General features: G+C 56.4%; 2 protein-coding genes across 2 annotated transcripts; both read right to left on the minus strand.

Moving 5' to 3' along the window:
- Window positions 1-2,536: 2,536 nt before the first annotated feature.
- On the minus strand, window positions 2,537-2,845 carry LOC135312233 (feather keratin 1-like). The gene has a single exon (XM_064445373.1). It carries the CDS (start codon window positions 2,843-2,845, stop codon window positions 2,537-2,539), a length of 309 nt encoding a protein of 102 aa, XP_064301443.1.
- Window positions 2,846-9,400: 6,555 nt separating this feature from the next.
- On the minus strand, window positions 9,401-9,715 carry LOC135312234 (feather keratin 1-like). The gene has a single exon (XM_064445375.1). It carries the CDS (start codon window positions 9,713-9,715, stop codon window positions 9,401-9,403), a length of 315 nt encoding a protein of 104 aa, XP_064301445.1.
- Window positions 9,716-16,270: the final 6,555 nt, after the last annotated feature.

Genomic DNA, 16,270 nt, shown 5'->3' on the forward strand with positions numbered 1-16,270 from the left:
TTAAAGCATGTTATTAAGGGCATTGTCCAAATGCCTCTTAAGCACTGACAGACTTGCGGCATCGACCACCTCTCTAGGAAGCCTGTCCGAGTGTTTGACCACCCTCCCAGGAATGTTTGCTAATGTCAATTCTGAAAGTCCCCTGATGCGGCTTTGAAGCATTCCCATCAGTCCTCTCACTGGGTGCCAGGGAGAAGAGCTCAGCACCTCCCCATGCCCCTCTCCTCCTCAGGAAGCTGTAGAGAGCAATGGGGTCCCCCCTCAGCCTCCTGTTGTCCAAACAGAACCTCTGATGGAGGATGCGGGGACCTACTGGCCAGCCACCTGACCTCAGTACCGGGGAAGATTATGGAGCAGTTCATCCTGAGTGCGCTCACCAGGCATGTGCAGGACAACCAGGGATCAGGGCCTGCCAGCATGGCTTCATGGAAGCAGCCTCTTGCTGGCCCTACCTGGTCTCTTTCTTGACCAGGTGACCCGCCCAGTGGATGAGGGAGAGGCTGTGGATGTTATCTACCTGCACTTTGTTGAGGCCTTTGACCCTGTCTCCCACAGCATCCTCCTAGAGCAGCTGGAGGCTCATGGCTTAGACAGGTGGTCTCTTCACTGGGTAAAAATGTGTCTGGATGGCCGAGCCCAGAGAGTTGTGGTGAATGGAACTGAATCCAGTTGGCATCCAGTCACGAGCAGGGTTCCCCAGGGCTCAGTGTTGGGGCCAGGCTTGTTTAATATCTTTATCAATGATTTGGTTGAGAGGATTGCGTACGCCCTCAGTGAGTTTGCAGACGACACCAAGTTGGGTGGGAGTGTTGATCTGTTTGAGGGTGGGAAGGCTCTGCAGAGGATTCTGGACAGGCTGGATCACTGCGCCGAGGCCAACTGTAGGAGCTTAACAAGGCCAAGTGCTGGGTCCTACACTTGGGTCACAAGAGCCGTATGAAACGCTCCAAGCTTGTGGAAGAGTGTCTGGAAAGCTGCGTGTCGGAGAAGGCCCTGGGGGTGCTGGCTGACAGCCGTCTGAGCATGAGCCAGCAGTGTGGCCGGGTGACCAAGAAGGCCAACATAATCTGGGCTTGTATGAGGAACAGTGTGTCCCGCAGGAGCAGGGCAGGGATGGCGCCCCTGTGCTTGGCACTGGTGAGGCCCCACCTCGAATGCTGGGCTCAGGTTTGGGCTTGTCGGGACAAGAAGGACCTTGAGGGGCTGGAGCGTGTCCAGAGAAGGGCAACGGAGCTGGAGGAGTTTCTAGAGAACAAGTGTGCTGGGGAGTGGCTGAGGGAGCTGGCAGGGTTTAGCCTGGAGAAGAGGAGGCTGAGGGGTGACCTTATCGCCCTCTGCAACTGCCTGAAAGTGGCCTGTAGTGAAGTGGGCATTGGTCTCTATTGCTAGGGTACTAGCAATAGGACGAGAGGAAATGGCCTGAAGCTGCATCAGGGGAGGCTTAGATTGCATGTTAGGAAAAATGTATTACTGAAAGGGTGGTCAGGCATTGGAAGAGGCTGCCCAGAGAGGTGGTGGAGTCACCATCGCTGGAGGTGTTTAAAAAAAGTGTAGGCGTGGCACTTCAGGGCATGGTTTAGGAGGCCTGGGGGTGTTGGGTTGACAGTTGGAACTGGTGATCTTAGAGGTCTTTTCCAACCTTAATGATTCTATTCTAGAATTCCTTGAAGGGTTGCACACAAGAGGCTTGTGATGAGTGGCAGGACAAGAGGCCCACGGCACAAGTGGAATTCCATGGGCAAAGAAGGCAAGCCTTCTTCAGTGTGAGGGTGGTGAAAGAGTGGGAGAGGTGCTGGAGTCTCCATCCTTGGAGACAGTGGACACGTGAGTGGCCATGGTCCTGGACGACCTGCTCCAGCCAGCCCTTCTTGTAAAGTGCCTATGTCATGTTCCAGCAGCCCCCAGGTGCCAGTCTGTGCTGTTGCTGGTGGTGGTGTTCGTAGGAGAGGCCTTGTGGCCCTTTCTCACTCACGGTGATGACCTGTACAGACTTATCTTTGTGCCAGCTGGCACAATTCCTAGGACAGGTGTTGTGACCCTTCTCCACCCACCCCAAAGGCAACTTGAGGCCTGGTTTTGTGCTGGGTCAGGTTGGAGGAGCCTTGGGTGAAGAAGGGAAGAGGAGGCGTCTCGGGCTGGGATGAGGAGAACTTTATTGTTGGAAAAAAGAGAGTGAAAAGGCAGGAGCGCCAAGTGGAAGGGAAGCGGTCTGAGGTGCAGGTAATGTAACCATCAGCCGTAGTGCCGTGTGTGAGAGACATTTTGCCAGAGAAGCAAGATTTTCGAGCCTTGCACACCGGAGGTCCCCTCTGGTCCTTATCTTGTGAGCAAGTGATTGCATCGGTGAGTACTGGAGATAGCAGAAGGGGCTATGCAAAAAAGGGAGTAGGACAAGACGAGGAGGTGCGTGGGTCATGTAGCCAGGCAGGCTGGGTTGGCCCATTCCCTGCTTCCTTGCTTGGTGCCTTGAAAGGAGGAGCCGTGGAGGGCAGGTCCACGTGTCAGCAAGAGACCGGAAATGCTACGTGAAGGGTCCTTAGCAGGGGTAGCAGCCCCTTATGCCACCGTAGCAGCCCAGGCCTCCAAAGCCGTAGCCGTAGCCGAAGCGGCCGGAGGAGACGGGCACTCCCTGGGAGCCGAGGATGTTGCCCACGGCAGCCGATGAGGAGGATCCGACGGCGGTGTTCTGTGGGAAGGAGCTGAGGATGGGTCCTGGCAGGGTGACCAGCACGGCGGGAGGCTGGATGACGACGCGGGAGTCCTCGCACTGCCTGACACAGGGCTCGTTGCAGCTGTTAGCCAGCGGGGTGGGTCCGCAGGGGCGGCAGAGGTCGTAGCAGGCCATGTGTGTGGTGTGGAGGGTCCCTGGAAGAGAGGGTGTTGAGAAAGCGTAGGGGCGTGGGGGTGCGAGGGTCAATGTTGCAGGAGGGCGAGGGAGCGTGGAGTTGTGGGGTGGGGCTGTGGGGAGCGTGGGTGTGGGGAGGCGTCAGGACTGCTGAGTCTGGGGGCAGAGCGTGCTGGAAGAGCCGGATGAGGTGGGTCAGGAGAAGAAGGGGAAGGGGGTTCAGACTCACCTTGTTGACGATGGAGGAGATGGTGTGAGGAGCGTGTGTGAGGGAGAGAGGTGCTGGGCCGGCTTTTATGCTGGTCCCTGAGGGGCGGGACATCCTTTGCGCATGACGGCGTTTTGCAGCAAGTGGCTGTTACGTGCCAGAGGCTGGGAGGTAATGAGGTGGGGTGTGGATTCCTTCCCGCAACACTCTCTTTTCCTTTCCTGTCCTCCTGAGGACGTGTCCTCTTGACCCTGGCGGCAGCTTTTAAGTGAGAGTAGGTATTTGGGAGGAATTGCATGGAAGGTGCGTGTCAGGGCATTTGACAGACATGACCAAAACATTGGAGAGTTGGAGTGTCATCAGGGATGTCATGCCATGGCACTTGTGTGATGTGGTTTGTGGGTGCGTTGTGAAGAGGGGGCCCCATTTCTTTGGAAGCCTGGAAGTCTGGTTTCTGAGGTGTGCTGGGCGTAAGCCACTGCCCCTTCCATGGCATTTGCTCCGTGCCAGCCTTGCTGCCAGATGTCTAAGGTGTGTTGAGGCCTGGCATTTCCCATTTTGTGTGCTCTGTGTGTGCCTTGGTGCCCCTCTTGCTTGTGAGGTTGTAGATGTGTCAACTGTGTTTACATTGCAAGGTTTTGGCAGTGTCCTGGGATGTGCAGTGTGGCTTCTGTGAGAAGCTGCTAGAAGCTTCCCCAATGGCCGATAGAGCCAATGCCAACTGGCAGGTATCCATCCACCTGTAGCCCCTGCGGAAGACTGTGGTGAGGCAGGCTGTTGCCCTGCAGCCCATGGAGATTTACAGTGGAGCAGAGATGCACCTTCATCCCCTGGGGGCCTCCTACCGGAGCAGGTGCATGTCCAATGGAGTCTGTGACCCCGTGGGAATGCCGTGCTGGAGCAGGCTCCTAGCAGGACCTGTGGCCCCGTGCAGAGAGGAGCTCACACGGGAGCAGGTTTGCTGGCAAAGCTTGCGAGCCTGTGGGGCATGTACGCTGGAGCACTCTCTTCCTGGAGGTCTGAGTCTCATGGAACGGATCCATACCGAAGCGGTTTGTGAAGAACTTGACACTGTGGGAAGGATCCACGTTGGAGAAGTTCATGGAGGACTGTCTTCATGGGAGGGACCCTGTGCTGGAGCAGGGCGAGCGTGTGAGGGGTCCTCTCACTGAGGTAGTAGGATCAGCAGAACCAACGTGTGATGAACTGACCACAACCCCCATTCCCCATCCCCCTGCGCTGCTCGGGGGAACATGTAGAGAAAATTGTGAGGAAGTTAATCTTACTGGCTGGACGGTAATGAGGTGGGGTGTGTATTCCTTCCTGCAACGCTCCCTTTTCTTGTCCTCCTCCTGAGGACGTGTGCTCTTGACCCTGGCGGCAGCTTTTAAGTGAGAGTAGGTATTTGGCAGGATTTGCATGGAATGTGCATGTCAGGGCATTTGAGAAACATGACCAAGGGATCATAGAGTTGTGGTATTGTCAGTGAGGTCATGCCATGGCACATTTGTGATGTAATTTGTTGGTGCGTTGTGAAGAGGGGTGCCCATTTCTTTGGAAGCCTGGGTGTCTGGTCGGGTTTTTGAGGTGTGCCGTGTGTTAAGTGTTGCAAAATCGATGGCATTTGCTCTCTGCCGGCCTTGCTGCCAGGTGACGAAGGTGTGTTTAGGCCTGGTGTTTCCCTTTTTGTGTGCTCTGTGTGTGCCTTGGTGCCCCTCTTGCTCGTGAGCTTGTAGATGTGTGAATTGTCTTTATATTGCAAGGTTTTGGCAGTGTCCTGGGGTCTGCAGGCAGATGTCCCTCTGCAGCCCATGGAGATTAACGGTGGAGCACATATGCACCTGCAGCCCCCGAGGGCCTCCTACCGGAGCAGGTGGATGCCCAATGGAGTCTGTGACCCCGTGGGAATGCCGTGCTGGAGCAGGCTCCTAGCTGGACCTGTGGCCCCATGCAGAGAGGAGCCCACGCTGGAGCAGGTTTGCTGGCAAAGCTTGTGACCCTGTGGGAGACCCACGCTGGAGCCCTCTCTTCCTGGGGGATGGCACCCTGTCAAAGGCACCTATGCTTGTGGCATTGTGAAGAACTTGACACTGTGGGAAGGATCCACGTTGGAGAAGTTCATGGAGGACTGTCTCCATGAGAGGGACCCTGTGCTGGAGAAAGGGAAGCATGTGAGGTGTCCTCCCACTGAGGTAGTAGGAGCAGCAGAACCACCGTGTGATGAACTGACCACAACCCCCATTCCCCATCCCCCTGCACTGCTTGGGGGAAGAGGTGGAGTAAATTAGGAGTAAAGTGAACCTTGGAAGAAGGGAGGGGTGGGGAAGGTGTTTTAGGTTTTGTCTATATTTGTCATTACTCTACTCTGACTTTTAGCAAAAAACTACATTAATTTCCCCAAGGCACGTCTGTTTTGCCCGTGATGGTAATTGCTGAGTGATCGCTCCCTGTCCTTGTGTTGAGTCAGGAGCCTTTTGTCGTCTTCAGTCCAGTTGAGCAAAGGGAGTGACAGAGCGTCTTGGTCGTCATCTGGTGTCCAGCCCCGGACATCCCCGCACTGAGGCCCATCTTCAGAGCTGAGCAGGGTGACAGGCTTGTTCGTGGGGCCGGTGCTCGGTGCCCCATGCTGTGCCTCAGGGTCCCCACAGTGAGGAGGATGGTGAGCGCAGTGCAGAGGGGTGGTGACTTGGGGTCCCCTGTAGAGGTGGTGCATGGCCCCTGAGGCAGGGAGGATGGTGGTCTGGAGACCACGTGCACTGTGGGACCCTGCAGCGCAGAGGGGATGGTGGCGTGGGGATCCCCTGCAAGGGATCATCTGGGGACCCCATAGCAAGGTGAGGCCATGGGCTAGGGGCTCCCATGTAGGCGGAATGGGGACCATGCAGCCAGGCGGAGAGTGCAGCCCTAGTCCAGCATTGGGTCAGCTGAGGACCCCACAGCAAGGTGACCTGGGCACCTTGGTTGTCCAGGGTCCTGGCGCCAACTGGGGATGGGGACAGGAACACTGTGTGGGTGGTCCTGGCTCCACTTTGTGAGAGAAGATGTTGTGCCAAGGACTGGAGGTGGTTGGGCTGGGGACAACAGCAAGGGGGGATCATGAAAGGGGACCCCGCCCACGTGTCCCTGGCACCCTGCAGCATGTGCAAGAAGGGCAGGGTGCCTTCTTCATGTACATATTGATGACAATGTTTTAGTTATTAGATCATGGCATTTTCCCTCCACCTGACCCCTCCAAGTGCCCCAACTGCTTTGCCTGAGGCCTTTGGTTCGGTTGTCAGCAGCATTTCTAGTCATTCAGCCCCTCATTCAGCCCCCGCCCCTCCCAGCAGCGGTTCTGGGGGCCGTTTGGTGAAGATGTTTGATTTCTTGTGCCCGACGTGTTGATTTTGGGGTCCTGACAGGAGCCTTCTGGAAACTTCCAGGATCTGCTGCAGCAGCTGGCGCCTGTCAGCCGCCGCCCGATTGGCAGGCTGTTAGGCACCGCCGGTGGGCATGTTGTTAGCTGCGTCCTGATTGGCTGATGGCTGAGGGTGCTGAGGGAGCAGCTGGCTGTGGTGAGGGAAGGCTGCAGCGCGGGCGCCTGGCTGGTGAGCTCTGGGAGAGCTGGTGAGTCCCGTGGGAGGCCCAAGTATAGTGGGAGAGGCAGGCAGGCAGGGGATGCTTTCATGCCAAACCTTGAGGGGATGCTTGCATGGCAAAGGGTTGAGGAAGCAGAATAGGCTGCCTAGCCTGGACTAGAAGAGTCCACTTGGAAGGGACCTAGAGTGATCCTCTAGCCCAACTGCCTGACCACTTCAGGGCTGACCAAAAGTTAAAGCATGTTATTAAGGGCATTGTCCAAATGCCTCTTAAGCACTGACAGACTTGCGGCATCGACCACCTCTCTAGGAAGCCTGTCCGAGTGTTTGACCACCCTCCCAGGAATGTTTGCTAATGTCAATTCTGAAAGTCCCCTGATGCGGCTTTGAAGCATTCCCATCAGTCCTCTCACTGGGTGCCAGGGAGAAGAGCTCAGCACCTCCCCATGCCCCTCTCCTCCTCAGGAAGCTGTAGAGAGCAATGGGGTCCCCCCTCAACCTCCTGTTGTCCAAACAGAACCTCTGATGGAGGATGCGGGGACCTACTGGCCAGCCACCTGACCTCAGTACCGGGGAAGATTATGGAGCAGTTCATCCTGAGTGCGCTCACCAGGCATGTGCAGGACAACCAGGGATCAGGCCCAGCCAGCATGGCTTCATGGAAGCAGCCTCTTGCTGGCCCTACCTGGTCTCTTTCTTGACCAGGTGACCCGCCCAGTGGATGAGGGAGAGGCTGTGGATGTTATCTACCTGCACTTTGTTGAGGCCTTTGACCCTGTCTCCCACAGCATCCTCCTAGAGCAGCTGGAGGCTTATGGCTTAGACAGGTGGTCTCTTCACTGGGTAAAAAAGTGTCTGGATGGCCGAGCCCAGAGAGTTGTGGTGAATGGAACTGAATCCAGTTGGCGTCCAGTCACGAGCAGGGTTCCCCAGGGCTCTGTGTTGGGGCCAGGCTTGTTTAATATCTTTATCGATGATTTGGTTGAGAGGATTGCGTATGCCCTCAGTGAGTTTGCAGACGACACCAAGTTGGGTGGGAGTGTTGATCTGTTTGAGGGTGGGAAGGCTCTGCAGAAGATTCTGGACAGGCTGGATCACTGCGCCGAGGCCAACTGTATGAGCTTAACAAGGCCAAGTGCTGGGTCCTACACTTGGGTCACAAGAGCCGTATGAAACGCTCCAAGCTTGTGGAAGAGTGTCTGGAAAGCTGCGTGTCGGAGAAGGCCCTGGGGGTGCTGGCTGACAGCCGTCTGAGCATGAGCCAGCAGTGTGGCCGGGTGACCAAGAAGGCCAACATAATCTGGGCTTGTATGAGGAATAGTGTGTCCAGCAGGAGCAGGGCAGGGATGGTGCCCCTGTGCTGGGCCCTGGGGAGGCCCCACCTCGAATGCTGGGCTCAGGTTTGGGCTCTGTGGGACAAGAAGGACCTTGAGGTGCTGGAGCGTGTCCAGAGAAGGGCAACGGAGCTGGAGGAGTTTCTAGAGAACAAGTGTGCTGGGGAGTGGCTGAGGGAGCTGGCAGGGTTTAGCCTGGAGAAGAGGAGGCTGAGGGGTGACCTTATCGCCCTCTGCAACTGCCTGGAAGTGGCCTGTAGTGAAGTGGGCATTGGTCTCTATTGCTAGGGTACTAGCAATAGGACGAGAGGAAATGGCCTGAAGCTGCATCAGGGGAGGCTTAGATTGCATGTTAGGAAAAATGTATTACTGAAAGGGTGGTCAGGCATTGGAAGAGGCTGCCCAGAGAGGTGGTGGAGTCACCATCGCTGGAGGTGTTTAAAAAAAGTGTAGGCGTGGCACTTCAGGGCATGGTTTAGGAGGCCTGGGGGTGTTGGGTTGACAGTTGGAACTGGTGATCTTAGAGGTCTTTTCCAACCTTAATGATTCTATTCTAGAATTCCTTGAAGGGTTGCACACAAGAGGCTTGTGATGAGTGGCAGGACAAGAGGCCCACGGCACAAGTGGAATTCCATGGGCAAAGAAGGCAAGCCTTCTTCAGTGTGAGGGTGGTGAAAGAGTGGGAGAGGTGCTGGAGTCTCCATCCTTGGAGACAGTGGACACGTGAGTGGCCATGGTCCTGGACGACCTGCTCCAGCCAGCCCTTCTTGTAAAGTGCCTATGTCATGTTCCAGCAGCCCCCAGGTGCCAGTCTGTGCTGTTGCTGGTGGTGGTGTTCGTAGGAGAGGCCTTGTGGCCCTTTCTCACTCACGGTGATGACCTGTACAGACTTATCTTTGTGCCAGCTGGCACAATTCCTAGGACAGGTGTTGTGACCCTTCTCCACCCACCCCAAAGGCAACTTGAGGCCTGGTTTTGTGCTGGGTCAGGTTGGAGGAGCCTTGGGTGAAGAAGGGAAGAGGAGGCGTCTCGGGCTGGGATGAGGAGAACTTTATTGTTGGAAAAAAGAGAGTGAAAAGGCAGGAGCGCCAAGTGGAAGGGAAGCGGTCTGAGGTGCAGGTAATGTAACCATCAGCCGTAGTGCCGTGTGTGAGAGACATTTTGCCAGAGAAGCAAGATTTTCGAGCCTTGCACACCGGAGGTCCCCTCTGGTCCTTATCTTGTGAGCAAGTGATTGCATCGGTGAGTACTGGAGATAGCAGAAGGGGCTATGCAAAAAAGGGAGTAGGACAAGACGAGGAGGTGCGTGGGTCATGTAGCCAGGCAGGCTGGGTTGGCCCATTCCCTGCTTCCTTGCTTGGTGCCTTGAAAGGAGGAGCCGTGGAGGGCAGGTCCACGTGTCAGCAAGAGACCGGAAATGCTACGTGAAGGGTCCTTAGCAGGGGTAGCAGCCCCTTATGCCACCGTAGCAGCCCAGGCCTCCAAAGCCATAGCCGTAGCCGTAGCCGAAGCGGCCGGAGGAGACGGGCACTCCCTGGGAGCCGAGGATGTTGCCCACGGCAGCCGATGAGGAGGATCCGACGGCGGTGTTCTGTGGGAAGGAGCTGAGGATGGGTCCTGGCAGGGTGACCAGCACGGCGGGAGGCTGGATGACGACGCGGGAGTCCTCGCACTGCCTGACACAGGGCTCGTTGCAGCTGTTAGCCAGCGGGGTGGGTCCGCAGGGGCGGCAGAGGTCGTAGCAGGCCATGTGTGTGGTGTGGAGGGTCCCTGGAAGAGAGGGTGTTGAGAAAGCGTAGGGGCGTGGGGGTGCGAGGGTCAATGTTGCAGGAGGGCGAGGGAGCGTGGAGTTGTGGGGTGGGGCTGTGGGGAGCGTGGGTGTGGGGAGGCGTCAGGACTGCTGAGTCTGGGGGCAGAGCGTGCTGGAAGAGCCGGATGAGGTGGGTCAGGAGAAGAAGGGGAAGGGGGTTCAGACTCACCTTGTTGACGATGGAGGAGATGGTGTGAGGAGCGTGTGTGAGGGAGAGAGGTGCTGGGCCGGCTTTTATGCTGGTCCCTGAGGGGCGGGACATCCTTTGCGCATGACGGCGTTTTGCAGCAAGTGGCTGTTACGTGCCAGAGGCTGGGAGGTAATGAGGTGGGGTGTGGATTCCTTCCCGCAACACTCTCTTTTCCTTTCCTGTCCTCCTGAGGACGTGTCCTCTTGACCCTGGCGGCAGCTTTTAAGTGAGAGTAGGTATTTGGGAGGAATTGCATGGAAGGTGCGTGTCAGGGCATTTGACAGACATGACCAAAACATTGGAGAGTTGGAGTGTCATCAGGGATGTCATGCCATGGCACTTGTGTGATGTGGTTTGTGGGTGCGTTGTGAAGAGGGGGCCCCATTTCTTTGGAAGCCTGGAAGTCTGGTTTCTGAGGTGTGCTGGGCGTAAGCCACTGCCCCTTCCATGGCATTTGCTCCGTGCCAGCCTTGCTGCCAGATGTCTAAGGTGTGTTGAGGCCTGGCATTTCCCATTTTGTGTGCTCTGTGTGTGCCTTGGTGCCCCTCTTGCTTGTGAGGTTGTAGATGTGTCAACTGTGTTTACATTGCAAGGTTTTGGCAGTGTCCTGGGATGTGCAGTGTGGCTTCTGTGAGAAGCTGCTAGAAGCTTCCCCAATGGCCGATAGAGCCAATGCCAACTGGCAGGTATCCATCCACCTGTAGCCCCTGCGGAAGACTGTGGTGAGGCAGGCTGTTGCCCTGCAGCCCATGGAGATTTACAGTGGAGCAGAGATGCACCTTCATCCCCTGGGGGCCTCCTACCGGAGCAGGTGCATGTCCAATGGAGTCTGTGACCCCGTGGGAATGCCGTGCTGGAGCAGGCTCCTAGCAGGACCTGTGGCCCCGTGCAGAGAGGAGCTCACACGGGAGCAGGTTTGCTGGCAAAGCTTGCGAGCCTGTGGGGCATGTACGCTGGAGCACTCTCTTCCTGGAGGTCTGAGTCTCATGGAACGGATCCATACCGAAGCGGTTTGTGAAGAACTTGACACTGTGGGAAGGATCCACGTTGGAGAAGTTCATGGAGGACTGTCTTCATGGGAGGGACCCTGTGCTGGAGCAGGGCGAGCGTGTGAGGGGTCCTCTCACTGAGGTAGTAGGATCAGCAGAACCAACGTGTGATGAACTGACCACAACCCCCATTCCCCATCCCCCTGCGCTGCTCGGGGGAACATGTAGAGAAAATTGTGAGGAAGTTAATCTTACTGGCTGGACGGTAATGAGGTGGGGTGTGTATTCCTTCCTGCAACGCTCCCTTTTCTTGTCCTCCTCCTGAGGACGTGTGCTCTTGACCCTGGCGGCAGCTTTTAAGTGAGAGTAGGTATTTGGCAGGATTTGCATGGAATGTGCATGTCAGGGCATTTGAGAAACATGACCAAGGGATCATAGAGTTGTGGTATTGTCAGTGAGGTCATGCCATGGCACATTTGTGATGTAATTTGTTGGTGCGTTGTGAAGAGGGGTGCCCATTTCTTTGGAAGCCTGGGTGTCTGGTCGGGTTTTTGAGGTGTGCCGTGTGTTAAGTGTTGCAAAATCGATGGCATTTGCTCTCTGCCGGCCTTGCTGCCAGGTGACGAAGGTGTGTTTAGGCCTGGTGTTTCCCTTTTTGTGTGCTCTGTGTGTGCCTTGGTGCCCCTCTTGCTCGTGAGCTTGTAGATGTGTGAATTGTCTTTATATTGCAAGGTTTTGGCAGTGTCCTGGGGTCTGCAGGCAGATGTCCCTCTGCAGCCCATGGAGATTAACGGTGGAGCACATATGCACCTGCAGCCCCCGAGGGCCTCCTACCGGAGCAGGTGGATGCCCAATGGAGTCTGTGACCCCGTGGGAATGCCGTGCTGGAGCAGGCTCCTAGCTGGACCTGTGGCCCCATGCAGAGAGGAGCCCACGCTGGAGCAGGTTTGCTGGCAAAGCTTGTGACCCTGTGGGAGACCCACGCTGGAGCCCTCTCTTCCTGGGGGATGGCACCCTGTCAAAGGCACCTATGCTTGTGGCATTGTGAAGAACTTGACACTGTGGGAAGGATCCACGTTGGAGAAGTTCATGGAGGACTGTCTCCATGAGAGGGACCCTGTGCTGGAGAAAGGGAAGCATGTGAGGTGTCCTCCCACTGAGGTAGTAGGAGCAGCAGAACCACCGTGTGATGAACTGACCACAACCCCCATTCCCCATCCCCCTGCACTGCTTGGGGGAAGAGGTGGAGTAAATTAGGAGTAAAGTGAACCTTGGAAGAAGGGAGGGGTGGGGAAGGTGTTTTAGGTTTTGTCTATATTTGTCATTACTCTACTCTGACTTTTAGCAAAAAACTACATTAATTTCCCCAAGGCACGTCTGTTTTGCCCGTGATGGTAATTGCTGAGTGATCGCTCCCTGTCCTTGTGTTGAGTCAGGAGCCTTTTGTCGTCTTCAGTCCAGTTGAGCAAAGGGAGTGACAGAGCGTCTTGGTCGTCACCTGGTGTCCAGCCCCGGACATCCCCGCACTGAGGCCCATCTTCAGAGCTGAGCAGGGTGACAGGCTTGTTCGTGGGGCCGGTGCTCGGTGCCCCATGCTGTGCCTCAGGGTCCCCACAGTGAGGAGGATGGTGAGCGCAGTGCAGAGGGGTGGTGACTTGGGGTCCCCTGTAGAGGTGGTGCATGGCCCCTGAGGCAGGGAGGATGGTGGTCTGGAGACCACGTGCACTGTGGGACCCTGCAGCGCAGAGGGGATGGTGGCGTGGGGATCCCCTGCAAGGGATCATCTGGGGACCCCATAGCAAGGTGAGGCCATGGGCTAGGGGCTCCCATGTAGGCGGAATGGGGACCATGCAGCCAGGCGGAGAGTGCAGCCCTAGTCCAGCATTGGGTCAGCTGAGGACCCCACAGCAAGGTGACCTGGGCACCTTGGTTGTCCAGGGTCCTGGCGCCAACTGGGGATGGGGACAGGAACACTGTGTGGGTGGTCCTGGCTCCACTTTGTGAGAGAAGATGTTGTGCCAAGGACTGGAGGTGGTTGGGCTGGGGACAACAGCAAGGGGGGATCATGAAAGGGGACCCCGCCCACGTGTCCCTGGCACCCTGCAGCATGTGCAAGAAGGGCAGGGTGCCTTCTTCATGTACATATTGATGACAATGTTTTAGTTATTAGATCATGGCATTTTCCCTCCACCTGACCCCTCCAAGTGCCCCAACTGCTTTGCCTGAGGCCTTTGGTTCGGTTGTCAGCAGCATTTCTAGTCATTCAGCCCCTCATTCAGCCCCCGCCCCTCCCAGCAGCGGTTCTGGGGGCCGTTTGGTGAAGATGTTTGATTTCTTGTGCCCGACGTGTTGATTTTGGGGTCCTGACAGGAGCCTTCTGGAAACTTCCAGGATCTGCTGCAGCAGCTGGCGCCTGTCAGCCGCCGCCCGATTGGCAGGCTGTTAGGCACCGCCGGTGGGCATGTTGTTAGCTGCGTCCTGATTGGCTGATGGCTGAGGGTGCTGAGGGAGCAGCTGGCTGTGGTGAGGGAAGGCTGCAGCGCGGGCGCCTGGCTGGTGAGCTCTGGGAGAGCTGGTGAGTCCCGTGGGAGGCCCAAGTATAGTGGGAGAGGCAGGCAGGCAGGGGATGCTTTCATGCCAAACCTTGAGGGGATGCTTGCATGGCAAAGGGTTGAGGAAGCAGAATAGGCTGCCTAGCCTGGACTAGAAGAGTCCACTTGGAAGGGACCTAGAGTGATCCTCTAGCCCAACTGCCTGACCACTTCAGGGCTGACCAAAAGTTAAAGCATGTTATTAAGGGCATTGTCCAAATGCCTCTTAAGCACTGACAGACTTGCGGCATCGACCACCTCTCTAGGAAGCCTGTCCGAGTGTTTGACCACCCTCCCAGGAATGTTTGCTAATGTCAATTCTGAAAGTCCCCTGATGCGGCTTTGAAGCATTCCCATCAGTCCTCTCACTGGGTGCCAGGGAGAAGAGCTCAGCACCTCCCCATGCCCCTCTCCTCCTCAGGAAGCTGTAGAGAGCAATGGGGTCCCCCCTCAACCTCCTGTTGTCCAAACAGAACCTCTGATGGAGGATGCGGGGACCTACTGGCCAGCCACCTGACCTCAGTACCGGGGAAGATTATGGAGCAGTTCATCCTGAGTGCGCTCACCAGGCATGTGCAGGACAACCAGGGATCAGGCCCAGCCAGCATGGCTTCATGGAAGCAGCCTCTTGCTGGCCCTACCTGGTCTCTTTCTTGACCAGGTGACCCGCCCAGTGGATGAGGGAGAGGCTGTGGATGTTATCTACCTGCACTTTGTTGAGGCCTTTGACCCTGTCTCCCACAGCATCCTCCTAGAGCAGCTGGAGGCTTATGGCTTAGACAGGTGGTCTCTTCACTGGGTAAAAAAGTGTCTGGATGGCCGAGCCCAGAGAGTTGTGGTGAATGGAACTGAATCCAGTTGGCGTCCAGTCACGAGCAGGGTTCCCCAGGGCTCTGTGTTGGGGCCAGGCTTGTTTAATATCTTTATCGATGATTTGGTTGAGAGGATTGCGTATGCCCTCAGTGAGTTTGCAGACGACACCAAGTTGGGTGGGAGTGTTGATCTGTTTGAGGGTGGGAAGGCTCTGCAGAAGATTCTGGACAGGCTGGATCACTGCGCCGAGGCCAACTGTATGAGCTTAACAAGGCCAAGTGCTGGGTCCTACACTTGGGTCACAAGAGCCGTATGAAACGCTCCAAGCTTGTGGAAGAGTGTCTGGAAAGCTGCGTGTCGGAGAAGGCCCTGGGGGTGCTGGCTGACAGCCGTCTGAGCATGAGCCAGCAGTGTGGCCGGGTGACCAAGAAGGCCAACATAATCTGGGCTTGTATGAGGAATAGTGTGTCCAGCAGGAGCAGGGCAGGGATGGTGCCCCTGTGCTGGGCCCTGGGGAGGCCCCACCTCGAATGCTGGGCTCAGGTTTGGGCTCTGTGGGACAAGAAGGACCTTGAGGTGCTGGAGCGTGTCCAGAGAAGGGCAACGGAGCTGGAGGAGTTTCTAGAGAACAAGTGTGCTGGGGAGTGGCTGAGGGAGCTGGCAGGGTTTAGCCTGGAGAAGAGGAGGCTGAGGGGTGACCTTATCGCCCTCTGCAACTGCCTGGAAGTGGCCTGTAGTGAAGTGGGCATTGGTCTCTATTGCTAGGGTACTAGCAATAGGACGAGAGGAAATGGCCTGAAGCTGCATCAGGGGAGGCTTAGATTGCATGTTAGGAAAAATGTATTACTGAAAGGGTGGTCAGGCATTGGAAGAGGCTGCCCAGAGAGGTGGTGGAGTCACCATCGCTGGAGGTGTTTAAAAAAAGTGTAGGCGTGGCACTTCAGGGCATGGTTTAGGAGGCCTGGGGGTGTTGGGTTGACAGTTGGAACTGGTGATCTTAGAGGTCTTTTCCAACCTTAATGATTCTATTCTAGAATTCCTTGAAGGGTTGCACACAAGAGGCTTGTGATGAGTGGCAGGACAAGAGGCCCACGGCACAAGTGGAATTCCATGGGCAAAGAAGGCAAGCCTTCTTCAGTGTGAGGGTGGTGAAAGAGTGGGAGAGGTGCTGGAGTCTCCATCCTTGGAGACAGTGGACACGTGAGTGGCCATGGTCCTGGACGACCTGCTCCAGCCAGCCCTTCTTGTAAAGTGCCTATGTCATGTTCCAGCAGCCCCCAGGTGCCAGTCTGTGCTGTTGCTGGTGGTGGTGTTCGTAGGAGAGGCCTTGTGGCCCTTTCTCACTCACGGTGATGACCTGTACAGACTTATCTTTGTGCCAGCTGGCACAATTCCTAGGACAGGTGTTGTGACCCTTCTCCACCCACCCCAAAGGCAACTTGAGGCCTGGTTTTGTGCTGGGTCAGGTTGGAGGAGCCTTGGGTGAAGAAGGGAAGAGGAGGCGTCTCGGGCTGGGATGAGGAGAACTTTATTGTTGGAAAAAAGAGAGTGAAAAGGCAGGAGCGCCAAGTGGAAGGGAAGCGGTCTGAGGTGCAGGTAATGTAACCATCAGCCGTAGTGCCGTGTGTGAGAGACATTTTGCCAGAGAAGCAAGATTTTCGAGCCTTGCACACCGGAGGTCCCCTCTGGTCCTTATCTTGTGAGCAAGTGATTGCATCGGTGAGTACTGGAGATAGCAGAAGGGGCTATGCAAAAAAGGGAGTAGGACAAGACGAGGAGGTGCGTGGGTCATGTAGCCAGGCAGGCTGGGTTGGCCCATTCCCTGCTTCCTTGCTTGGTGCCTTGAAAGGAGGAGCCGTGGAGGGCAGGTCCACGTGTCAGCAAGAGACCGGAAATGCTACGTGAAGGGTCC

Source organism: Phalacrocorax carbo, chromosome 2 (genome assembly GCF_963921805.1).
Source record: "Phalacrocorax carbo chromosome 2, bPhaCar2.1, whole genome shotgun sequence".
Taxonomy (NCBI): Eukaryota; Metazoa; Chordata; class Aves; order Suliformes; family Phalacrocoracidae; genus Phalacrocorax; species Phalacrocorax carbo.